Source organism: Chlorocebus sabaeus, chromosome 6 (genome assembly GCF_047675955.1).
Source record: "Chlorocebus sabaeus isolate Y175 chromosome 6, mChlSab1.0.hap1, whole genome shotgun sequence".
Classification (NCBI taxonomy): domain Eukaryota; kingdom Metazoa; phylum Chordata; class Mammalia; order Primates; family Cercopithecidae; genus Chlorocebus; species Chlorocebus sabaeus.
This window is the reverse complement of record NC_132909.1, coordinates 22,234,235-22,260,619: the sequence shown is the minus strand read 5'-3', so window position 1 is coordinate 22,260,619 and position 26,385 is coordinate 22,234,235. Positions and strand designations below refer to the sequence as shown.

At 44.4% G+C, this 26,385-nt stretch overlaps 2 protein-coding genes across 18 annotated transcripts in view; one reads left to right on the top strand and one right to left on the bottom strand.

Moving 5' to 3' along the window:
• Window positions 1-4,566, bottom strand: part of ZNF461 (zinc finger protein 461) — a 35,222-nt gene extending 30,656 nt beyond the window's left edge. Inside the window, exons 1-2 of one of the 4 annotated variants that reach the window (XM_073016598.1) lie at window positions 4,414-4,566; window positions 2,445-2,533 (exon numbers count right to left, since the gene is read on the bottom strand). Coding sequence is in view for 2 of the 4 variants with exons in the window: in XM_007996537.3 (XP_007994728.3) it covers window positions 2,445-2,453 (9 nt within the window). In the remaining 2 variants the exon portion in view is untranslated. The remainder of the gene's footprint in view (window positions 1-2,444; window positions 2,534-4,413) is intronic. The other 3 variants (XM_007996538.3, XM_007996537.3, XM_007996535.3) reach the window with 3 other exon arrangements.
• Window positions 4,567-4,749: 183 nt separating this feature from the next.
• The window catches only part of ZNF567 (zinc finger protein 567), an 84,348-nt gene continuing 62,712 nt past the window's right edge, over window positions 4,750-26,385 (top strand). For 4 of the 14 annotated variants that reach the window (XM_037991268.2, XM_007996524.3, XM_073016586.1 and 1 more), the window contains exon 1: window positions 26,026-26,318. The gene's annotated coding sequence lies outside the window, so the exon portion shown is untranslated. The other 10 variants (XM_073016590.1, XM_073016588.1, XM_073016589.1 and 7 more) reach the window with 6 other exon arrangements.

Sequence of the window (26,385 nt, the reverse complement as noted above, 5' to 3'; positions counted from 1 at the left end):
AATTCTTTTCACATTTCCAAGTATTTCTTTTTTATTTATTTATTTTTTTGAGACGGAGTTTCGCTCTTATTGCCCAGGCTGGAGTGCCATGACACAATCTCAGCTCACCGCAACCTCTGCCTTCTGGGTTCAAGTGATTCTCCTACCTCAGCCTCCCAAGTAGCTGGGATTACAGGCGTGCACCACCATGCCCCGGCTAACTTTGTATTTTTAGTAGAGATGGAGTTTCTCCATGTTGATCAGGCTGGTATCGAACTACCGACTTCAGGTGATCTGCCCGCCTCAGCCTCCCAAAATGCAGGGATTACAGGCGTGAGCCATAGCACCTAGCCATTTCCATGTATTTCTAATTCATATATTTTCACTGTTTTTGGTAGGAGCATTCAAAGCTATGATTTTTCCTTAGGGTCCTGCTTTTTTATTTTATTTTTTGAGATGGAGTCTAGCTCTGTCACCCAGGCTGGAGTGCAGTGGCAAGATCTTGGTTCACAGCAATATCCGCCCCCTGGGTTCAAGCAATTCTCCTGCCTCAGCCTCCCAAGTAGCTGGGATTACAGGTGCACGTCACCACACCCAGCTAATTTTTGTATTTTTAGTAGAGATGGGGATTCACCATGTTGGCCTGGATGGTCTTGATCTCCTGACCTCATGATCCGCCCACCTCAGCCTCCCAAAGTGCTGGGATTACAGGCATGAGCCACTGCACCTGGCCAGTGTCCTGCTTTAATTAAATCTCTTTTTTGTCGTCGTCGTTTTTTTTTTTTTTTTTTTTTTAAGACGGAGCCTCGCTCTGTCGACCAGGCTAGAGTGCAGTGGCGTGATCTCGGCTCACTGCAACCTCCTCCTTCCAGGTTCACGCCATTCTCCTGCCTCAGCCTCCTCAGTAGCTGAGACTACAGGCGCCCGCCACCATGCCCGACTACTTTTTGTATTTTTAGTAGAGAGGGGGTGTCACCCTGTTAGCCAGGATGGTCTTGATCTCCTGACCTCATGATCCACCCGCCTTGGCCTCCCAAAGTGTTGGGATTACAGGCATGAGCCACGGTGCCCGGCCCTGTTTTCTTTTCATTCTATTGGTCTGATATAGTTTGCCAGTCCTTTTCTTAACCTTTCTAAATTAGTGAATCATTCAGGTGTCTGGGTTTTAATTCGTGATTCAATCTGAAAGGTCTTTTAATAGATGAGTTAAACACCATTTGCATATATTAATAAGGCATATATATTTGCTCTCTGGTCTTAACTTTATCATGTAGTTTTTTTTTTTTTTTTTGAGACAGAGGCTTGCTCTGTCACCCAGGCTGGAGTGCAATGCGATCGTAGCTCACTGCAGCTGCAAACTTCTGGGATCAAGTGATCCTCCCACTTCCACCTCAGCCTCCCGAGTAGCTAGGACTACAGGTGCACACAACCACAAGCAGCTGATTAACCAAAAAAAATTTGTTTTGTAGAGATGGGGTTTTATTATGTTGCCTGGACTGGTCTGGAACCCCTGGACTCAAACAATTCTCTCGCCTCAGCCTCTCAAAGTGCTAGAATTACTGGCTTGAGCCTCCGTGCCTGGCTTTTATCACGCGATTATTTTCTTAATTCCGTCTTGCTCACTCTCTCTGCATATATCTGTGTGTCTTAAGTCTTACTATACTTAAGTTATTTTTTGTCTCTCAATACCAGTTAAGCCTCAGAAGGGAAGATATGCACGTATGTGATATTTTTTCCCCACTGATTTATTCCTAGTTACCTAGAAGAATGCCTGTTGCATAGTAGGTACTCAGTAAATATTCGTTAAATCACCTCATCCAATCAAAGTTCTGACAAGAGAAACACTAATATTTTCTTCAAAAGAATATTATTTGTGTTCTTTCCTTGTTTCTGTTAAAAGATTTCACGTAAGGGAGATGAAGAATCATTTATTCAACAAGCATATGAACACGGGTTGGAGAGGAGAGAAGCAAAAATGAAGGCCCTGAAATTCTGGCACCATCACTTACTCACTAGTAAGTTACTGTATAATTCTCAGGTAAGAAACAATGTCAGAATAAAGAATGCAGGCCAGGTGCAGTGGCTCACGCCTGTAATCCTAGCACTTTGGGAGGCTGAGATGGGCGGATCACTTGAGGCCAGGAGTTTGAGATCAGCCTGGCCAACTTGGCAAAAACCCGTCTCTACTTAGAGTACAAAAGTTAGCTGGGTGTGGTGGCACATGCCTGTTGTCCCAGCTACTTGAGAGGCTGAAGTGGGAGAATCGCTTGAACCTGGGAGGTGGAGGCTGCAGTGAGCCAAGATCGCGCCACCGCACTCTAACCTTCCCACCTGGGAGACAGAGTGAGGCCATGAATAAAAAAAAAATAAAAATAAAAAATTGCAAATAGTCACATGCCCTATACAAAAACAGAAAACAGAAAACAAAAAAACTTTTAATTAAGAGCAAGAAAAAAACAACTTACATGGGCCATGGCTTATTTTAGAATTGAATGTATTAATTAATCCTCTTCTTGGTTCCCTCTGGAAGAAACTCAGTCCAAAGAAGGTGTTTCTGGGGGAGAGGGGAGTTGAAAAAAAAAGACAGGAGATTATTGCCTCTAAGCTCCCAAAATGTTAATTCAGAATGACATTTTTCTTCCCCCTTCATATCTCCTATTCCCAGACCTGATACATACATACATTATTAGTGGGAATTTGGACAAATCCTAGCTTTACTCAAAACCATGAGGAAACCCAGCTACAGCAGGATAGACTCAAGAAAAGCAAGGATCATTCTGTTCAGCAGAAGGGATAGTTAGGCCAGCCCAGTGTCCCAATACTATGATGAAATGGAAGCCAGGATCAGGGTGCTGAGAACTGCCCTGAGTAGATTTTTACTGAATCAAGAGGAAAAAGAAAAGTTAATGGACATTATGAGAAAATATTCGGGAAACAGAAAACAGACCCAAAAGACCCAATGTATGTACAACAGGAATTTCAAAAATAAGAGCTGAAACAACACAGATGGAAGAGAAGAAATAAATAGAACAAAAATTTCCTGACCAAAATAAACTCTTGAGTCTTTAAAGTACAGTGCTGTAAGAATTAAAGAAGAATCGTACCTGCCAACGTCCTGAGAAATATTCTTAAATTTGTCTTTGAATACAGACAAAAGGACATAAATATCTTTTAGTAAGAAGTTGCAGAGGTTGGGCGCAGTGGCTCACGCCTGTAATCCCAACACTTTGGGAGGCCAAGGCAGGCGGATCACGAGGTCAGGGGCCCACGACCAGCCTGGCCAACATGGTGAAATCCCGTCTCTACTAAAAATACAAAAATGAGGTGGGTGTGGTGGCGGAAACCTGTAATCCCAGCTATTCAGGAGGATGAGGCAGGAGAACTGCTTGAAAACCCACGGCAGAGGTTGCAGTGAGCCCAGATCGCGCCACTACATTCCAGCCTGGGCGAAAGAGAGAAACTCCGTCTCAAAAAAAAAAAAAAAAAAAAAGACGTTGCAGAACAATGTGTATGTATTGTGGCCTAGCCTAATCTTAGAAAAAAAAAAATCAAACACATATGTACATAAGCATACTACATACGTGGTGTTTTTCTGAGGCTGTGATGATAAATGCGGGGTAGCAATGTGATTTTGGCTTGTGTTGTATGTGTATCTACAGCTAACTCCTCAAGTAGTCAGGAGGGGAGATGGCTGAATGACAGATCTCCGGAGCAAGGCGTCCTGAGCCTTAGATGTGTGCACAGGAGCGGGGTGAGGTGACTGTGCGTGTGTCTGTGTGTGAGAGACCAGAGTTGACTGAGAGGAGTGGAGGCTCTCTGACTGATCGTGTGAGCCTGAGGATAAAGTAAATGCTTTTTTTTTTTTTTTGAGACGGAGTTTCACTCTTGTTGCCCAGGCTGGAGTGCAATGGTGCGATCTCGGTTCACCGCAACCTCCGCCTCCCAGGTTCAAGCGATTCTCCTGCCTCAGCCTCCCGAGTAGCTGGGATTACAGGCATGCACCACCACACCTGGCTAATTTTGTGTTTTTAGTAGAGATGGGGTTTCTCCACGTTGGTCAGGCTGGTATCGAACTTCCGACCTCAGGTGATCCACCCGCTTCGGCCTCCTAAAGTGCTGGGATTACAAGCGTGAGTCACTGCGCCCGGCCTGTGCTTTTTCTTTCATGTAAATAAATGGGACTTAAACAAATAGCCATTCACAATAATGGTCACAGTCACCTACATTTACACAAATGATCGGGCACAGAATCACACTGTCAGTAAAGCACACCCACGCACCAGGTCGCTGTCCCAACAGTAACACACAGCACAAAGATAAACCTTACTTCCTCACGCATGCAAAACACACCCCCCTAAGGGGTGATCCCGCACTCAGAGGCTTAAAACTACAGACATTCCCCTTCCACGACACTGGTGAGCCAGGATTTCTCACCTTCAGCATCCTCAGGGAAGGCTCTGGTCCAAGTTCTGATTCGGATTCCAGGCGAGGCCGCTCTACCTTCTCCACCGGCCCGGGACACCCTTACCTGCCTCTACCCGGAGACCATTCCTCCGAGGCTCCTACCGGAAGTAGCTGTGGACAGCGGTGTCCTCTGGGAAATGCAGTCCGAGGGGAGAGCGCCTGGGATGGAAAGGGTGTGTTCTGCCGGGCTCCGGGATGCACTTGCGCAGTTTCACCCGAAGCTGGCGTGACGCCAACCTCTTAGGGTTCGTTTTCGGATACCAGACTTCGGGTTCCGCTGAGGACGGATTTCAGAATAGGGACAGTGGCTGCCCCGACCTCCTCAAGGCGGCCGTCGCGGGGTGTGGCTGAAGATAATTTTTGGCGGGCGCGGACTAATCCGGCTTCCCTTTGTGGAGTTGTGGTGAGAGAGGTGTTTTGTTGCGAGACCGCACGTGCGCGTATCCGAAGGTGACTCTGGTGGAGAAGGTGGATATGAACCGACTTGTGAGGGTGTAGCGCGTGAGATTTGTATGTGAAACGATTTTTTTTTTTTTAATTTTTTTTGGCTGGGCGCGGTGGCTCACGCCGAGGCGGGCGGATCACCCGAGACCAGCTTGACTAATACGGAGAAACCCAGTCTCTACTAAAAATACAAAATTAGCCGGGCGTGATGGCGCCTGCCGGTAATCCCAGCTACTCGGGAGCCTGAGACAGGAGAATCGCTTAAACCCGAGAGGCAGAGGTTGCGGTGAGCCGAGATTGCGCCATTGCACTCCAGCCTGGGCAACAAGAGCAAAACTCCTTCTCAAACAAACAAAACTGTACGTCATATATTTGACTCAATTTATTTTATATATTATTATTATTATTACTATTATTTTGAGACGGAGTCTCGCTCTGTCGCCCAAGCTGAAGTGCAGTGGCGCGATCTCGGCTCACTGCAAGCTCCGCCTCCCGGGTTCACGCCATTCTCCTGCCTCAGCCTCCCAAGTAGCTGGGACTACAGGTGCCCGCCACCGCGCCCGGCTAATTTTTTGTATTTTTAGTAGAGACGGGGTTTCACCGTGTTAGCCAGGATGGTCTCGATCTCCTGACCTCGTGATCCACCCGTCTTGGCCTCCCAAAGTGCTGGGATTACAGGCATGAGCCACCGCGCCCGGCCTATTTATATATTTTTTCAGACAGAGTCTTCTTGCCCTGTTGCCTGGGCAAGATAAACAAAACAAAACAAAACAAAATCCGTACGTCATATATTTCACTCAACTTTTTAAAAATTTTTTTATTTTTTTGACACAGGGTCTTCATGCCCTGTTGCCCGGGCTGAGTGTGGTGTCGTGATCCTAGCTCACTGCAGTCTCCACCTCCTCGGCTTCTCCCGCATCCACCTCCCAAAGTGCTGGGATTACAGGCGTGAGCCACCGGGTCCGGCCAAAACGATTTACTTTTTTTTTTATTTATTTATTGGTAAAGACGAGGTCTCGCTATGTTGCCCATGCTGGTGGTCTCGAACTCCTGGACTCAACCGATCCTCCCACCTTGTTTGCCAAAGTATTGGATGACAGGTATGAACCACCGCGCTGGGTCGTGAAACGGTTTCGAGGCCTTTTGAGAATGGCTGTGCTATATGCCCGTGTGGGGTTCATGCGGTGAGCGCCGCCACTCCGCAGTGGCCCCTGTGGGGTGATACGTGATGTGGCTTAAATGTGAGAGGCCACCTGGACCCGTGTGATTGCCATGTTTGCGGGAGCGCAGCCACTTGCACAGGGATCCTGTGACATTCTGTGTGAGGCTTTTTTGCGCTGGGTCCACCCATGATTAGAGGACTAGTGTGACTGTGGCGGCCCCTGGTAAGGGAAAAAGCTGGTTGGGACCAGGAGGGTCTGAGATGGATGAATGACAGATCCTGGACCAGGACGTCCTGAACCTTAGATGTATGCATAGGAGCAGTGTGAGGTGACTGTGTGTGTTTGGTTGTGTGTGGGAGTCCAGAGCTGAGAAGTGGAAGCTGGTACATGTTATCTGCCAGAAGGGACAGATCCATGGTAAGGACTTTTAACCTTGCTGAGAGACCAGTAACTCCGTCACCAAGTGTAATATGAGGAAATGGTGCTTGAGAACAAGTGATTCTGCTTGTGTCTGATTCTTGTTCACGTATGTGGGATGGTTTGCTCTTGAAACTGTCACTGAAAGGAGAGTAAAATATATGATGTACAGCTGGCCCTCCCTATCCATGGGTCTTGCATTGGGGATTCAACAAACCTTCAGTTGAAAATATCTGGGAAAAAGTTGATTTTTGCATCTGTACTGAACTTGTACAGACTTTTTTTTTCTTGTCATCCTTCATGCCCTAAACAATAGAATGTAACAACTATTTACATAGTATTTACATGGTTATTAGGTATTATAAGTAATGTAGAGAGGGTTTAAAGAATACGGGAGGATTTCCATAGATTGTATGCAAATACTATGCCATTATATATGAGGGACTTGAGCATCTGTGGATTTTGGTAGGGAGGACTCCTGGAGGGATGACTGTATGTGAAAGTGGTTTGTGAATATGCTCAAGTCTCTGGATGAATTGTATGACAGTGAAGGAGTATGTGATTAGGCTGTTGTGGCTTTGAGGTTGATGTGTATATTTTAAAGGATTATGATTGAGCTGGAGATCATGTGAGATTTGATGTGTTTGAATGTGACTTCTGAGTTAAAATCTGAATGAAAGATTGCAAGGTTATATAAATGTAACTACATAAGAGAATGCAGGTATCTGGGACCCATGGATACATTACAATGGGGAAAATAAATAATCAGACCTTTCAGTGATTACTTTTCAGGGTAGTTTGGTGGCAGCACTTTGTGTAAGGAAGGCAAATCCATATCCATAGTGTCTATTTCAGTGAGAAAAAAGCAGTCCAATGTAACCAACCTGCCACCAGAGAATGGTGCCATATTGGGGACTCAGTGTTGGTCTCTGCACAGTCACTCTAATAAAAGCCATAGGTCCCTTTTGGAAGACTGGGAGAAAGATTAACAGTATAAATTTCTGGAAGTATACTGGTGTTCTTCCTCAAGGGGACCTGGCCTCCCCTTCATTCAAGGGCTTCTAGGTGTCTTCACTGACTCAAGTCCGGGTATTCATTGAGGGACCTGACTTTGTCTTTATGAATCAAGTTACGCTTTTGTTCACTTGACCTAGAAGTCTTCCACTTACACAAATCAATTAATGCTTTAGTAGATTTCCCATCTATTTAACTTCCACCAAAGAATATCAGCCATCTTCCCAGATAGTTACCCTGTAACAGATATTTTCTTTGACATGTTCTTTCATGGCCATTTTGCATTCTTTATCACAATAAATCATTGTTTCATATTTATTAACTTGTTTTAAATTAGACACTGGCTCTGAACTGACCTTAATTCCAGGAGACCCAAAACATCACTGTCATCTACCAGTCAGAGTAGGGGCTTATGGCAGTTAGGTAATGAATGGAGTTTTAGCTCAGGTATATCTCACAATGGGCACAGCAAGTCCCAGAAGCATTCTGTGGTTGTATCCCCAATACTACACACATAATTGGACTAGATCTACTTCGTAACTGGCAGAATCCCCACACTGATTAACTGAGGGCTGTTATGGTGGGAGAGGCCAGGTGGAAGCTACTAAAACTGTCTCCACCTAGAAAAATAGTAAATCAGAAGCAATACCATATTCCTGGAGGGATTGCAGAGATTAGTACCACCACTAAGAAAAATATGCAGGGGCGGGGATTTCCACCCTGTCCCCATTCAGCTTGCCCAGTTGGCCCTGCAGAAGACAAATCGGTCTTGAAGAATGCCACTGGATTATCATAAGCTTGACCAGGTCGTAACTCCTGTTGTAGCTGCTGTACCAAATGTGGTTTCGTTGCTTAAGGATATTAACACATCCTCTGCTACCTGATGTGTAGCTACTGAGCTGGCAAATGCTTTTTTCTCCATCCTTGTTATTTAAAACCACCATAAATAGCTCGCTTTCAATTGGTAAGGCCAGTAACAACACTTTCACTGTGCTGCCTCAAGGGTATATCAATTCTCCAGACATATATTGTAAGTTAGTTCACAGGGATCTTGATTGCCTTTTCCTTCCGCGAGATACTGCACTGGGCCGGGCACAGTGGCTCAGGCCTGTAATCCCGGCACTTTGGGAGGCTGAGGTGGGTGGATCATCTGAGGTCAGCAGTTCCAGACCAGCCTGGCCAACATGGCAAAACCCCGTCTCTACTAAAAATACAAAAATTAGCTGAACATGGTGGCACACACCTGTAATCCCAGCTCCTTGGAAGGCTGAGGCAGGAGAATTGCTTGAACCCAGGAGGCAGAGGTTGCAGTGAGCTGAGATCGTACCACTGTACTCCAGCCTGGGTCACAGAGCAAGACTCTGTCTCAAAACAAACAAACAAACAAAAAATACTGCACTGATCCATTACATTGATAACATTACACTGATTCGACTTAGTAACAAGAAGTAGCAAGTACAGTAGATTTATTGGTAAGACATTGCATGTCAGAGGATGGAAATAAATCCAGTAAGAAATCAGGGGCCTTCTACTTCACTGAAATTCCCAGGGGTCAGGTGATGTGGAGCATGGTGAGATATCCCTTCTAAGATGAAGGATAAATTGTTGCATCTGGCTCCTCCTACAGTCAAAAAGGAGGCGCAATGCATACGGGGTCTCTTCGGATTTTGGAGACAACACATTCTTCACTTGGATGTGTTATTCTGCTGGCCATTTACCAAGTGATCCAAAAAGCTGTTAGTTCACAGTGGGGCCCAGAACAAGGGAAAACTCCCCAACAGGTCCAGGCTGCTGTGCAAGCTGATGTGTGCCACTTGGGCCACGTGATCCAACAGATATAATGGTGCCTCAAGTGTCAGTAGCAGAGAGGGATGCTGTTTGGAGCCTTTGGCAGGGCCCAACAGAAGAATCACAGGATAGGCCCTGAGGATTTCGGAGCAAAGCCCCATCTTCCTTTTTAGAAAACACCTCTCCAGAGGCAGCTTTTGGCCTGCTACTGGACCTTAGTAGAGACTGACCATTTAATCATGGGCCACCAAGTTACCATGCAACCTGCACTACCCATCATGAAATGGGTGTTATCTGACCCATGAAGTCATTAAATTGGGTGTGCACAGCAGTACTCTATCATAAAATACAAGTGGTATAAATGTGATCGGGCCTAAGCAGGCCCTGGAGGCACACATGTGAAGAAGTGGCCCAAAAGCCCATCGTTCCCCTCCTGCTGCAATACCTTTCTCTCCCAGCCTGCACTCGTGGCCTCATGGGGAGTTCCCTATGATCAGTTGATAGAGGCAGAGAAGACTCAGGCCTGGTCTACAGATGGTTCTGCATGATAGACAGACACCACCTGGACAGCACTACAGTTCTGTTCTGGGACATCCTCAAAGAACAGTGGTAAAGGGAAATCCTCCCAGTGATTGGAACTCGGAGCACTGCACCTGGTTGTTCATTTTCCCTGGAAGGAGAAATAGCCAGATGTGACATTATATACCAACTTATGCACTGTAGCCAATGGTCTGGCTGGTCAGGGACTTGGAACATTATTTAAAAACTGGTGACGAGGAATTCTGGGGAAGACATATGGACCTTGCTGAACAGGTAAGAAATATAAAGATATTTGTGCCCTATATGAATACTTACCAAAGGGTAACTTTAGCAGAGGAGGATGTTTAATAGTCGGGTGCATAGGATGATCCATTCTGTGGATATCAGTCAGCCTCTTTCCCCAGCTACCCTTATCATCACCCAATTGGCTTGTGAACAAAGTGGTCATGATGGCAGTGATGTAAGTTATGCATGGGCTCAGCAACGTGGACTTCTGCTTACCAAAGCCAAACTGGCTACAGCTACTGCTGAGTGCCCAGTGTGCCAGCAGCCAAGACCAACACTGGTTCCCCAATATGGCACCATTCCCTGGTGGCAGGCTGATACATTGGATTGCTTTCATCATGGAAGGGACAGTATTTTTTTTCTTACTGGAATACACACTTTACATACGAATTTGTCTTCCTTAACCAAAATGCTTCTGCCAAAACTACCATCCAGACCCTTAACGAATGAAGGTTTGGGTCACCCCACCAGTTAAAGAACCACAATCAGCTGAGGAGCTTGCTTGCTGAGGGGAAAAGGAATACATAATGGGTAAGGGAAGAAGGGAGGCATGAATACCAGCTATAACCACGTGAGCAGCTACAGAAACAAAAACTGTAATTGTCATGAATGTATGTTTATTTTGTAATGAATGTGTGTACAACAAAGCTTTGTTTTCCTCCCTTTCATATCTCTTTATCATGTACAGTAACATATACTGACTTTATATTAGAATATTTAAATATTGTTAACTTTATATCAGTTTTTAAGTTATGGGATATGAGGGAGAAGTATTAACATCATCCAGACTTTGCATCCTCTTCTGGGGAAGGGTTAGTTATTTTTGGTTGTATGCAGCATAGTTGTCCCATGTTAAGCAAAAGTATAACCTTGTTACTGTCTTTATTCAGATATGAAGTATGGTTTTGGGAGATGCTTATGGGTACCAAGTTGACAAGGGTGGACTTATGATGGTTAATTTTATGTGTCAACTTGAGTGGGCCATGATGCCCAGATATTTGGTCAAACATTATTCTGGATGTTTCTGTGAAAGTTGTTTTTGGATGAGATTAACACTCAAATCAGTGGACTCTGAATAAAGCAGATTATGCTCCACACAGTGGGTAAGCCTCATTCAATCAGCTAAAGTTCTTAATAGAACAAAAGCTAATGTCCCCTGAGCAAGAAGGAATTGTGTTAGCAGACTGCCTTTAGGCTTCGAACACAACTCTTGTCTGGATCTTCAGCCTGCAGGCCTGCCTTGCAGATTTTGGACATACCAATGCTCCACGATTGCATGAGCCAATTCCTTAAAATAAATATTTCTGTGTACGTGCATACACACACACACACACACATACACACACACACACACACACCTGTTTGTTCTGTTTCTCTAGAGAACCCTAATATACTGTCCTAAGTATTTTACATGTTTAGTATCATTTAACTCCCCTCAGAACCCTGAGGGAGTTATTGATACCATTCCAAGTAAACTGGTGATGCAGGTGAGGCACCAAGAGCTTAAATAACTTGTAAAATGTCACAGAGTTCCTAAGAGATGGAACTGGAATTTGAATTTCAAAGCCTTCAGTCTTTAACTATTAGATTACCATTTTCTAACTTGACATCTTCTATTCTGTATCCCATCTGCTTCACAAAGCCATTCCTGATGAGTGTCTTTATTGCCAACTAATTTGGAATGAAAATTATTAGGATTATGGATTCTATTATATGATATTTAACACACTGTTTATTCTCAAACATTTTTATTTACTAATTATTATCAGGAATTCTTTGATGAGCATTCTTGTAATACTATTTTGTTCATTTTTATAATTACTTCCTAAGAGGCAAAGTGTCCTAGAAGTGGAATTTCTGAGTAAGACATTGGGCATGCTTGGCAACATGTAAGACTTTGTACTTCAATACTTGGAAGAAGCACAAATTATTAAGATATAATTACTGCCTTTGCATTGCTTATAATTCAACAGGGGCAATAAAAGTAAGTGAAAGGTAGAGCATGACAAAGACTTCTAGAGAAGTACAGATGATAACCCTGGGAGTTCCCAAGAATTTACAGGAGCTCTATGTGTGAATGAATGCCCTCTCGTCATGTGTATGTCTTACAGATTAGAGTCTCTTGATGTTGGGTCTGAAGGGTACTAATGGAGCAAGGCTGTCCTCTTACCCATAGCAGGACATTATGGCTAGTATTTCAGAAGTGAAATAAATCCTTCTGTCAAGAAGGCATAGAAAACAAAGCAGCAAGTCCAAGGTAAGGTTTAAGCCTCTTAGCTCTTCTTCCCTGGGCAGAATACCCACAGTCATAGTTGGGTCAAAATCAATATTTTTTTTGAACGTAAGAGAAACCATTCATCACATAGTATTTAGAATGTGCTTAGCTGTACATGTAAAGACTTCTTAAAGCTTTTTTTTTTTTTTTTTTTTTTTTAGACAGAGTATCACTTTTGCCCAGGCTGGAGTGCAGCGGCATGATCTCTGCTCACTGCAACTTCTGCCTCCTGGGCTCAAGCGATTCTCATGCCTCAGCCACCCAAGTAACTGGGATTACAGGTGCGCACCAACATGCCTGGCTAATTTTTGTATTTTTAGTAGAGACGGGGTTTCACCATGTTGGCCAGGCTAGTCTCAAACTCCTGACCTCAAGTGATCAGCTTACCTTGGCCTCCCAAAGTGGAGGGATTACAGGCGTGAGCCACTGCAACCGGCCTAAAAGTTTTTTTAATCTACTTTTTGAAAATCTTCCATGTAATAAAATGCCTTAAACATATATTCTAAAATCAGCAGATGTTTCTTGCAAAGAAAATAAGAAGTATATGTAACAAGTATACTTAAGTTTAAATTTCTAGAAGTATACTTAAAACAAAAAATCAGTATCACAGCCTATTTAATGTTAAATGTTAAAGGTATACCTTGGCCGGGTGTGGTGGCTCACACGTGTAATACCAGTACTTGGGGAGGCCGAAGCAGGATTGCTTGAGCCCAAGGAGTTGGAGACCACTCTGGGAAACAGAGTATGACCCCATCTCTACAAAAAAAATTAAAAATTGGCCAGGCACGGTGGCTCATGCTTGTAATCCCAGCACTTTGGGAGGCTGAGGCAGATGGATCACGAGGTCAGGAGTTTGAAACCAGCTTGACCAACATTGTGAAACCCCGTCTCCACTAAAAATACAAAAATTAGCCAGTCATGGTGGCGTGTGCCTGTAATCCCAGCTACTCAGGAGGCTGAGGCAGGAGAATTGCTTGAACCCGGGAGGTGGAGGTTGCAGTGAGCCGAGATTGTGCCACTTCACTCCAGCCTGGGTGACAGAGAGACTCCATCTCAAAAAAATAATAAAAAATTAGCCAGGTGTGGTGGCGTGTGCCTGTGGTCCCAGCTACACAGGAGGCTGAGGCAGGAAGGTCAGTTGAGCCCAGCAGGTCAAGGCTGCAGTGAGCCATGTTCATGCTGCTGCACTCCAGCCTGGGTGACACAGCAAGACTGTCTCAAACAAAAAAACTCAGTATACCTCTAGATATTTTTCTTTGTATTGCTAATGTCCGACATTCTGTCTGTATGTATATGTACATGTATCTGTATGTACATATGCACACTTTGATAAATGGTATAGCTGTACATATTATATAGTTACCTGCTTTAGCCACTGTTAGCATGTTTTGGATTTGTCTATATTTTTCTATTATTCTACAACTTTTTTTTTTTTTTTTTTTTGAGACGGAGTCTCACTCAGTTGCCCAGGCAGGAGTGCACTGGCACCATCTCCGCTCACTGCAACCTCTGCCTCCTGGGTCAAGCGATTCTTCTGCCTCAGTCTGCCGAGTAGCTGGGATTACAGGTTCCTGCCACCACACCTGGCTAATTTTTGTATTTTTAGTTGAGACGGGGTTTCATCATGTTGGCCAGGCTGGTCTCGAACTTCTGACCTCAAGTGATCTGCCCGCTTCAACCTCCCAAACCGCTGGGATTATAGGTATGAGCCACTGTGCCCAGCCAACCTTTTTTTTTTTTTTTTTTTAAACTGATCACTTAACAGTTCGTTGTGAGGAAGTTCTGGAATATTTAAACAGGTATATTCCTGCTAGACTCAAAGCCGAACCAAGCCAGAGAAATTTCTTCCATATGCTACCCAGCTACTATGTATACCCCAGCCTCCCATTTCTCTCAGGGTCATGTGAGACTTACTTTCAGTGGCAAAAAGCGGAATTACTTTTGCACCAACCTAATAGATTTGGAGTGTTTTTTGTCATTTGCAGGACTGTCACTTCCAGGGATAACCATAAAGTTATCCAGGTGCAGAGTGAGTGGCTGAACCCTGCTTAGAGGGATGTAACTGCAAGAATGTGATGTCAGAGCCTAATCTTGCTAGTTAAGAATAATTTCCTGGCCGGGCACGGTGGCTCACGCTTGTAATCCCAGCACTTTGGAAGGCCAAAATCAGGGGATTGCTTGAGCCCAGGAGCTCGATACCAGCCTGGGCAACATGGTGAAACCTCATCTCTATTTATAAAAATAAAAAATAGGGCTGGGTATGGTGGCTCATGCCTGTAATCCCAGCACTTTGGGAGGCCGAAGTGGGCAGATCACCTGAGGTCGGAAGTTCGAGACTAGCCTGACCAACATAGAAAAAAACCTGTCTCTACTAAAAACTCAAAATTAGCCAGGTGTAGTGGTACATGCCTGTAATCCCAGCTACTTGGGAGGCTGAGGCAGAAGAATCACATGAACCCAGGAGACAGAGGTTGCGGTGAGCTGAGACCATGCCATTGCACTCTGGCCTGGGCAACAAGAGCAAAACTCCATCTCAAAAAAAAAAAAAAAAGACTGAGTGGGGTGGCTCACATCTGTAATCCAAGTACTTTGGGAGGCCAAGGTGGGCGGATCCAGATCACGAGGTCAGGGGTTCAAGACTATCCTGGCCCACATAGTGAAACCCTGTCTCTACTAAAAATACAAAAAATTAGCCAGGTGTTGTGGCGGGCACCTGTAATCCCAGCTACTTGGGAGGCTGGGAGGAGAATCGCTTGAACTTGGGAGGCAGAGATTGCAGTGAGCTGAGATTATGCCACTGCATTCCAGCCTGGGCGACAGTGCGAGACTCTGTATCCAAAAAAAAAAAAAAAAAAAAAAAAAAAAGCCTGGCGCGGTGGTTAATTAATCCCAGCACTTTGGGAGGCTGAAGCAGGTGGATCACCTGAGGTGAGGAGTTTGAGACCAGCCTGACCAACATGTCTAAACCCCATCTCTACTAAAACTACAAAAGTTAGCCAGGCATGGTGGTGCGCACCTGTAATCCCAGCTACTCGGGAGGCTGAAGCAGAAGAATAGCTTGAACCCAGGAGGTGGAGTTTGCAGTGAGCTGAGACTGCACCACTGCTCTGCAGCCTGGGTGACAGAGTGAGACTCCATCTCAAAAAATAAATAAAATAAATACAATTTAAAAAATAAAAAATTAAAACTAAATAAAAATTTTTATGCAATATTTTCCTTTATTATTTATAATCTGCTTGCTGGGAGTATTTTCCTTCATTGTGACTCTCTTGAGAGCTTTTGAAGAACTGATCTGGCATTTTTATAGCTGGAAACACTCGACTGTGTTTTTAGTATTGAGGTTTCATTTTCTTGACACCTAAGGTGACTTTATCTTCCTCTGTCTTGTTTATTTCTCTCCCTGAATTGACATCACCACAACAGGCCTAAGTCCAATTTCTTTTCCTATATACAGGACCTTTTATTTCTAAGCCAGATGTGATTTCCCCATTGAAGAAAGGGAGATAGCCATGAATGTGTAGAGAGTAATGTGTTAAGGTGGCTCAAAGAAGAGGGAAGCCATTGCAGGTAAATGCTCAGCTGAAATGAGAGTCAAAACTTCCAGGTATTGTTTGAGAAACTTTTCCCTCAGTGGCCAGTGGAGAGAACTGACGTCCTTTCAGTCTGAGTTCCCAAAGACACTTCACCATCATCCCCCTGTGTCACTGTGCCCATAGCTCCTTCTATAATTCTTCCAGTTTTAAGGAGGGAAGGATTAGCCTTATAGAGTTTCTGATTATAAAAGAAATACATACTAAGCATTAAAATTCAGAAAACAGAATCCTATTCTGCACAGCAAAGGAAACAATAGGATGAAGAGACAACCCAAAGATTGGGAGAAAATCCTTGCAAATCATATATTGGATAAGGGGCTAATATCCAAAATGTAAAAGGAACTCAGACTTCTTAACAAGAATACAAATAACCCTATTAAAAATGGGCAAAGGACTTGTATACATTTCTCATAAGAAGACATACAAATGGCCAACACATACCAACACATATATGAAAAATGCTAAACATCTGTAATCATCAGAGAAATGCAAATTAAAACCACAATGGGGCCGGGCGCGGTGGCTCACGACTGTAATCCCAGCACTTTGGGAGGCCGAGCCGGGCAGATCATGAAGTCAGGAGATCGAGACCATCCTGGCTAACACGGTGAAACCCCACCTCTGATAAAAATACAAAAAATTTGCCAGGCATGGTGATACGCACCTGTAGTCCCAGCTACTTGGGAGGCTGAGGCAGGAAAATCGCTTGAACCCAGGAGGTGGAGGTTGCAGTGAGCCGAGATCGCGCCACTGCACTCCAGCCAGGGCAACAGAGTGAGACTGCATTCCCCACAAAAAAACCACGAGATATTACCGTGCACCTGTTTGACACCTGCTGTTATAAACAAAGATGAAAGATTAGTGTTGGTGAGGATGTAGAAAAAAGGAACACTTGCACACTGTTGAGAGCACTGTAAATTACTACAGCCATTTTGAAAAAGTGTAGAGCTTCCTCAAAAAACAAAAAAATAGAATTACCATATGATCCAGCAATCCCACAAGGAATTGACATCAGTATGTCAAAGATGTCTGCACTCCCATGTTCACTGTAGAATTATTCACAATAACTAAGATAAGGAAACAAGCTAAGTGCCCATCAATGTATGAATGGATTTATTTTTTTATTTTTATTTTTTTGAGATGCCCGAGTCTCGCTCTGTTGCCCAGGCTGGAGTGCAGTGGCACGATCTCGGCTTACTGCAAGCTCCGACTCCCGGGTTCACGCCATTCTCTGCCTCAGCCTCCCGAGTAGCTGGGACTGCAGGCACCCGCCACCAGGCCCGGCTAATTTTTTTTTGTATTTTTAGTAGAAACGGGGTTTCACTGTGTTAGCCAGGATGGTTGCGATCTCCTGACCTCGTGATCCGCCTGCCTTGGCCTCCCAAAGTGCTGGGATTACAGGCGTGAGCCACCACGCCCGGCTGAATGGATTTTTTAAATGGAGGATATATATACAGTAGAATACTATTCAGCCTTAAACATGAAATTCTGTCGTTTGCAACAACATGGGTAAACCTAGAAAATATTATGTTAAGTGAAATAAGCCAGGCACAGAGAGACAAATACTATATGATCTCACATGTGGAATCTAAGAAGTTGAACTCTTAGAAGTAGAGACTAGGAGGATGGTTACCAAAGGCTGGGGGTGGGGATGTGGTGGATGGGGAAAGGGGAAATGCTGGTTAACAGGTACAAAGTTTCATTTAGATAGGAAGAATACATTCTGCTGTTCTTTTGCCCAACACAGTGACTACAGTTACTGTATTGTATATTTCAAAATAGCTAAAAGATAGGATTTTATATGTTCTCACCACAAAGAAATGGTAAATATTTGAGGTGATGGATATGCTAACCAGCCTGATTTGATCATTCCATCATGTGTTCATGCATAGAAATATCACATTGTACCATATAAATATATATACAATTATTGTACAAATATACATCAATATACAATTGTACATACAATACATACAATTACTGTACAAATATATACAATTGTCAATTAAAAATTTTAATAAAGAAATCTAAAATAACAGTTGCCCCCTATGAGCATCTCATGATAAATCCCTTTACTGTCCTTCTCTACATACACCGAGTTTTAAAAACAGAATCAGCTAGAACATTGTTGCTGTTCTGAAACCTATCTTTCTCATTTAACACAAGTGAACATTTTTCTTTGTCAACAAGTGGTAAACATCATCCATTCTAATGGCTGTATTTTTTAATAGGTGGAGTTGTATCTTCAGGGCAGATTCCTAAAAGTGGAATGGCTGGGTCACAAGGGAAACATGTAGGTAGTTTTTGTACATGTTGTCAAGTTTCCCACCATAAGGGTTGTGCCAGTTTGTTTTCCCACCAGCAGTATATGAGACTGCCCGATTCCCCGTACATTCATTCCTGTGGCTGCTCTAACAAGTCACTGCAAACTTGGTGGCTTTAAACAATAGTTTACTCTGTCACATTCTGGAGGCCAAAACTCCAAAAATCTAGACATCAGCAAGGCTGGACCACTGCTAGAGATTCTAGGGGAGATCCTCACTTTGCCTCTTTCTCTGGTGGCTGTAGCCATTCCTTGACCTGTGGCCCCATCCACCTCCAGGGTCACATTGCTGCCTCCTCTTCTTCTGTCTGCCAATCTCCTTGTGTCTCTTTTAAGGATGCTTGTCACTGGATTTAGGACCCAAGCAGACAATCCAGGATGAACTACTCATCTCAAAATTCTTAATTTAATTTCATCTGCAAAGACCCTCTTTCCAAATTAAGTAACATTCACAGTTTCCAGAGATTAGGACATGGACATATCTTTTTGCAGGGTCATCAGTCAGCCGACATATCTGTTGGTGAGACATATTCTGTCTCACCAACAGAATATGTTGTTATACTTTTTAATTTTTGTCATCCTGATAGGTTAAAAATGGTCTCAGTATTCCCCCCTCCTCCCACCAAGAGACAGGGTCTCACTTTGTTGTCCAGGCTAGAGTGCAGTGGTGCAATCATAGCTCACTGTAACCTCAACCTCCTGACCTCAAGCAAACTTCCCACCTCAGGCTCCCAAAGCACTGGGATTGCAGGTGTATGCCACCTCACCTGGCCTTTCTCTATATTATTTTAATTTGCATTTCTCTTTTTACACATTTAAGGGCCCCTTTCACATATTTTTTGTGAATTGTTAATTTCTCTTACCCATCTTTTCTGTCAGGTTTTTGGGTCTTTCCCTTGAGCAGTTTTGTTTTGTTGAGACAAGGTCTCACACCGATGCCCAGGCTGGAGTGCAGTGGTGCAATCATGGCTCACTACAGCCTTGACTTTCAGGGCTCAAGTGATTCTCCCACCTCAGCCTCCCAAGTATCTGAGACTACAGGCACACAACCACACCCAGTTAATTTTTTGTATTTTTTTGTAGAGATGGGGTTTCACCATGTTGCCCAGGCTAGTCTTGAACTCCTGGGCTCAAGCGATTGGCCCACCTTGTCCTCCCAAAGTGCTGAGATTACAAGGTGTGAGCCACTGCACCTGGCCAAGTTTTTTTTGTTTTTTGTTTTTTTAATATATACATAGGGAATTGTTATAGACTAATTTGTTCCCCCTCCAGTTCATATGTTTAATATTATTAACTATAGTCATCGTGTTGTGCAATAGAATACCAGAACTTACTCCTCTCGTATAACTGAAACTTTGTACACACTGATCAACCTAACTCTTAATTTCTAGTAATTTATGTAGTAAATTAAAGACTTAAGACATACAACTAGATATATGTAGAGAGAGTGAACAAGAGGGAATTAACAAAATAATTACATGATAAAGGGTAGGTGCTATGGCTCACAGCTGTCATCCCAGCACTTTCAGAGGCTGAGATGGGGATCACTCGAGGCCAGGAATTCAAGAACAGCCCGGGGAACATAGTGAGACCCCATCTCTATAAATTTTTTAAATTATCTGGGTGTGGTGGTGGTATGCATCTGTAGTCCTAGCTACTTGGGGAGCTGAGGCTGAGGTGGGAGGATTACTTGAGTCTAGGAGTTTGAGGTGGTAGTGAGCTATGATAGTGTCACTGCACTCTAGCCTGGAGTACAGAATGAAACACTGTCTCGAAAATAAAAAAGAAAGGTTAAATTACAAACTACTACTATGGCCGGGCGCGGTGGCTCAAGCCTGTAATCCCAGCACTTTGGGAGGCCGAGACGGGCGGATCACGAGGTCAGGAGATCGAGACCATCCTGGCTAACACGGTGAAACCCCGTCTCTAGTAAAAAAATACAAAAAAACTAGCCGGGCGCGGTGGCGGGCCTCTGTAGTCCCAGCTACTCGGGAGGCTGAGGCAGGAGAATGGCGTGAACCCGGGAGGCGGAGCTTGCAGTGAGCTGAGATCCGGCCACTGCACTCCAGCCTGGGAGACAGAGCGAGACTCCGTCTCAAAAAAAACAAAAACAAAAAACAAACTACTGCTATGTACAGCAACATGAGTATAATGTTATATCTATATGTATCTATGTATAGAAATAATGTTGAGCAAAGGAGGTCAGACACAACAGTATATACTATGTGATTCTATCTATATAAAGTTCAAAACCAAACCAAACTATTCTATCATAGAGGTCAAAATAATGGTTAACTTTGAGGTGTAATGATTGGGAAGAGATATAAAGGAGACTTCTGGGATGTTGGAAAGTTTCTATGTCTTTAATGGTGGTCGCATGGGTTAATTTTTTAATTATTTTATTATTTTTTTTGAGACGGAGTCTCACTCTGCCATCCAGGCTGAGGTGCAGTGGCACCATCTAGGCTCACTGCAAGCTCTGCCTCCCGAGTTCATGCTATTCTCCTGCCTCGGCCTCCAGAGAAGGTGGGAATACAGGCACCCGCCACCACGCCTGGGTAATTTTTTGTATTTTTAGTAGAGACGGGGTTTCACCATGTTAGCCAGGATGGTCTCGATCTCCTGACCTCGTGATCTGCCCACCTCAGCCTCCCAAAGTGCTGGGATTACAGACATGAGCCACCGCGCCCAGCTGGGTTTATTTTTTTAAAAAGCCAGCAAGCTATAATTTTATTTATTTATTTATTTTTATTTTTATTTTTTTGAGACGGAGTCTGGCTCTGTCGCCCAGGGTGGAGTGCAGTGGCCGGATCTCAGCTCACCTCATCTCAGCAAGCTCCGCCTCCCGGGTTTACGCCATTCTCCTGCCTCAGCCTCCGGAGTAGCTGGGACTACAGGCGCCCGCCACCTCGCCTGGCTGGTTTTTTGTATTTTTTTTTTAGTAGAGACGGGGTTTCACCGGGTTAACCAGGATGGTCTAGATCTCCTGACCTTGTGATCCGCCTGTCTCGGCCTCCCAAAGTGCTGGGATTACAGGCTTGAGCCACCGCACCCGGCCTCTATAATTTTAAAATTTGTGCTTCCTCGCTGTCTCTCTGTATGTCTGCGTGTGTGTGATTTCATGTGTTCATTTCTTTTACCCACTTTTTTCTATCAGGTTTTTGGGTCTTTCCCTCAATTTTAAGAGTTTTTTGTTTTTGTTTTTTTGAGGCAGGGTCTCACTCCAACGCTCAGGTTGGAGTGCATTGGCACAATCACAGCTCACTACAGCCTCAACCTCCTTGGGCACAGGTGATCCTCCCATTTCAGCCTCCCAAGTAGCTAGGACTACAGGTGTGCCACCACACCCAGCTGATTTTTTTTATTTTTAGTAGATAGGGGATTTCACTATATTGCCCAGGCTGGTCTCAAACTCCTGGACTCAAGTGTTCCACCCATCTCAGCCTCCGAAAGTGCTGGGATTACAGGCGTGAGCTATACACACTCAAAATAAATGGAATATCTGCATTTTTAAATCACATTTTTCTAACTACAAAACCAATTTTCTTTCAGTTCTGGTTTTTGCTTCTGAAGCCCAAATTTTATTACACTTAATGAAACCTGTGCATGGGTAATTCATTTAAATAAACACAATTTCTGCTGGATTAGTGGACTTAAAAGACTAATGATGGCCAGGTGCGTTGGCTCATACCTGTAATCCCAGCACTTTGGGAGGCCGAGGAGGACAGATCACGAGGTCAGAAGATCAAGACAATCCTGGCCAACATGGTGAAACCTCGTCTCTACTAAAAACAAAAAATTAGCCATGCATGGTGGCACGCGCCTTGTAGTCCCAGCTACTTGCAAGGCTGAGGTGGGGGAATTGCTTGAACCTGAGAGGCGGAGGTTGCAGTGAGCGGAGATCATGCCACTGCACTCTAGCCTGGCAACAGAGTGAGACTCTGTCTCAAATAATAATAATAAAATATAATAATATAAATAAATAACAGACTAATGATACCATATAGTAGTGAATAGACACTCTCATAGTATGTTGTATATTGGTGCAAACTTAATCAGGGCAATTAATAAAGATGTGTAAGCAGGTTTTAACTATGAAAGCCTCATTCTCAGCAAAATATCTAAGACTCTATCCAAAAGATACAATTTACATGTGCACAGAAAGGCATATGCAGTAAAACATTGCATATAATGGGAAAAAGCTAGACAGAACTTACATATCCAAACAAAACAGTACAGCCATTAAAAGATTATGACACAGTTCATGATTTAGTGACATGAAAATTTGTTCACTATATTTTGTTAGAAGAAACAAGTAGATTTCAAAACAATTGTTATATGACCCTGTTCTGAATGGAAAAATCCTATATGCCTATATCCATGCACTTATTCATAAATGAGGTGAAGTTATTTGGAATAAAATGTTCAAAGTGCTTACTTTAACCTTTTTTAATATTCTCCAATCTTCTGAATTAAGAATCTACTAATTTTACAATGAGAGAAATCTGCTTTGAGAGCAGAAAAAAAAAATAAAAGGAGATATGTGTATGATACCTGGATTGCAATGTTGAAATGGTCTGAATTCTGGCTGAAGAGACCCAAACTTTCTTCATAGACATTCTGGAGCACTAATTCAAATACTGTCTCAAAGGTCCTAAATCTAGAATCCTAAGATTTTATACACAATGAGTTCCTCTTCTCAGTTGCCTCTCATTTACCTGGACACAGAACTCCTGTTAACCTCTTCACGAACTATTGCTCCAAGAAGGAAATCACATCTGGTCTGGACATAAATTAATAGGGTAATTGATAATAAATCCTTCACATAGGCAAAGAAATGGAATTTTGGTCTGATGTGGCTATGGAGAATTGAGACCGTTCCTTAATCATCAAGCAGAAAGAAGTTAAGAAAGTATTCTGAAGGATTAGGGTGATAACACTTTATAAATAACACAGGAGAGACACCCATTTCCACCTCTAGGAATCTTAAACCAGTCCTTCAGAAAATAGCCTAAGAACCCTGAAGATTCCCTAATCAATCAGGGTGAAGAAAGTAAGATGTTCCCAGAATACAGAATTTGAACTGGAAAGGGGAAAACAGATGTAAAAAGGGAGACCCGGCTGGCCGCAGTGGCTCACGCCTGTAATCCCAACACTTTGGGAGACCAAGGCAGGCAGATCACCTCAGGTCAGGAGTTTGAGACCAGCCTGGCCAACTTGGCGAAACCCCATGTCTACTAAAAATACAAAAATTGTCCGGGCATGGTGGTGGGCACCTGTAGTCCCAGCTACTCGGAAGGCTGAGGCAGGAGAATCCCTTGAACCTGGGAGGCAGAGGTTGCAGTAAGCCGAGATCGTACCACTGCATTCTAGCCTGGGCGACAGAGTGACACTTGCTCTCAAAACAAAGAAAGGGGAGACCCAATTGGCTAGTTAAATGTATGTAGGTGTTATATCACACCCCTGAATAAATTCCTCTGATTTGGGGGTATGTGTGTCAGTCATCTGTACTCCACCCAGAAGTCAGTGCCACATTCCTGAGTCTACATACCCGTGAAATGACAGGAACCCGTGTGCCCATAAGGTCCTGGAGGTGAATGTAAAGTTGGTCAAGACATGGGAGCTAGACAGCAAGGAAAGGAATTGCAAAGGGAAGTTAGTAGTCAAATAAATTACCATCTATCCATGCAAAGTTGTAGAAAATAGTTAAGGATAAGGAATCTTTTCAAGATACTATATCAGAGAAATCACTTTACAAAACAGGTTGAACAATACAATTATATCAATATGCTAATTTTTAAAGTCTGGAAAGTTAAACACCTGTTTCAGTTATCTATTGCTATATAACCACTTCAAAAGTTTATGACTTAAAACAAAAAATAATTAGTTCATTATTTGCGGGGGTTGCCAATTTGGGCTTGGCTTGCCTGAGTGGTTCTTCTGCTGATCATATTCATGTGACAACTGTCAGCTGTTGGCTTGGTGGAGGCTGGATGGTCCAAGATGGTCTCCCTGAAATATCTGGCCATTGTTACTCACTGGACCTCTCTCTCCAAGAGATCTTTAATCCTCAAGCAAGCTGCTCTTAGCCTTCAGTCATGGTGGTCTCAGGGCAGGAAAAGGGGATGAGAAAAAGCTGCACGACTTCCTGAAGCTTTGTCTCTGAAGTCTCACAATATCACTTCCACCACATTCTATTGGTCAAAACATTTCACAAGGCCCTGCCTAATAGTAACCAAACCACTGACTAGCATTTCAGGAGAAGAAAAAAATACTCCCTTTCTGAAAAACAAAATCAAAGAGAACAAAAATAGAAAATATAACAAAACTTCCTTGACCTTGGTTTTCAGATATGCTCAGCAATGGTTCCCTTTCCTTGGGGCTCTTAGAGAACCTCAAGGCAAGGGAGAAGGGGAAAGGAAAGGGGTAAGAAATCATGAGACATCAGACCTTTCTTGGAACCCAGACTGGCTAAACTGGAAAAAATTATTCCCACCACACAAGCTCTCATCATCTACCATACACATACTCAGATGGAAGTAAAAGGGAGATGGGAGTACTGATAATCCTTCTTAATATTCAAGGGAAAGGCCAGGGTCACTGATTCCCAGGACTGGGGACTTTCTCTAAATTCACATAAGTCTCCTGGGGAGACATCTCTGGGAATGATGTGGTTCACATGGAACCTGACCTCTGAGAGTTCCCAAGGGAGAGCCTCTGAGGAAGGAATCCTACTCCTAGGCTCTCCCCATCACATCTTCCCAGAACTCTGCCTGAGAGACACTTACAACTTGAAAAGCCTCGTTCCAAAAACAGGTCTGTGCTTTTTCTGTTTGCAGATTTTACTCCACCACTCGATTATCCCTTCCCTTTTTACGGCTATTTTACTGCAGCTGGGGTCTATACAGCTATGAAGCAGGAGAAAAAAGGAAGCTGGGAACTCAGAGATGCAGAGCCCAAGAAACAATCGAGTCTAAAACTGCCACTTAGGTGGGGACTCTACCAGGATCCCGTGTTAAACACCAGGCTGAGAACTGGGGACGGGGGTGCCCTGAGAAGACAACGCGGGCCATGCTTCATTGCAAGATGACTCTGCTTAACATAGGCATCGATCGTAGTCCTCACAGGCACGTGGGGGAGATCTTCGACAGACCCCTCAGTCCCAACGTTAAACACAGCACTGCAGAAATGAAGCTTTACCCGTTACACACACAACACCACAGACTTAAAGGTTCTTACATCACACTAGGCCACACTGTCATGATGGGAGGTCTCAAACCCTACAGTGTCACACACCCCACATGACAGCCGACCACGGCCACCCAAAGGTCCCGCATCCGAGCAGGGACAGGAACACAATCACGCACCTGTTGCAGCCTCCTCGCCGCACACACAGCCGCCTTGTCCTGGCGTCAAACACGCACACACGCATACACAGGTCCGAGCTACGGCCCTGCACACCCTGTCTGCGTCCCGGGAGCCCGGGGCTTCCTCACTGTGAGCGCCGCCCGCACCCCAGCCATGCACTATGAGAACTTGGAAGGGGAACCTGAGATCAAAGTTCGAAAACGGCCCAGGAGCCTGTGGGAAATGTAGTGCAAGGCCGGAAACGCCCGGATGTGGAGAAGGCGCGCGTAACCGGTGGCCCGCAGGAATGCGCCGCGGAGACACCTGGGAGTCGCCCTCCGCGCGGGAGTACGCATGCGCAGACGCCCGGCAGGCGACCGAAGGTGAGGCTGGCTGATCGAGTGGTGGGACCCGTAGGGAAAGCTGAGGAGGCAGGCGGGAGCCTGGGCTGGGGAAAGCAAGAAGGGAAGAGGAGCAACCTGGGACGAGGAGTTGACGGGAGGAAAGTGCGAGTCCGGGCCCTGGAGAAGGCTGGGAGGGAAGCAGGAGCCAGAGCGCGGGCCGGGGAGTGCCTGAAGAAGGGAACCGGTTGCCCGAGGCGGGGGTGAGCTCCGCAGTGGCAGGAATTTCGTCTGATTTTCGTCCCCCGGCTCCTGGAGCACGGCCTAGCATACAACAGGCGCTCCGTATGTGTGTGGCTTTTCGTACCTGTCCTGTGTGTTGTGGTAGGGGAATGTGTTATTCTCCGTGACG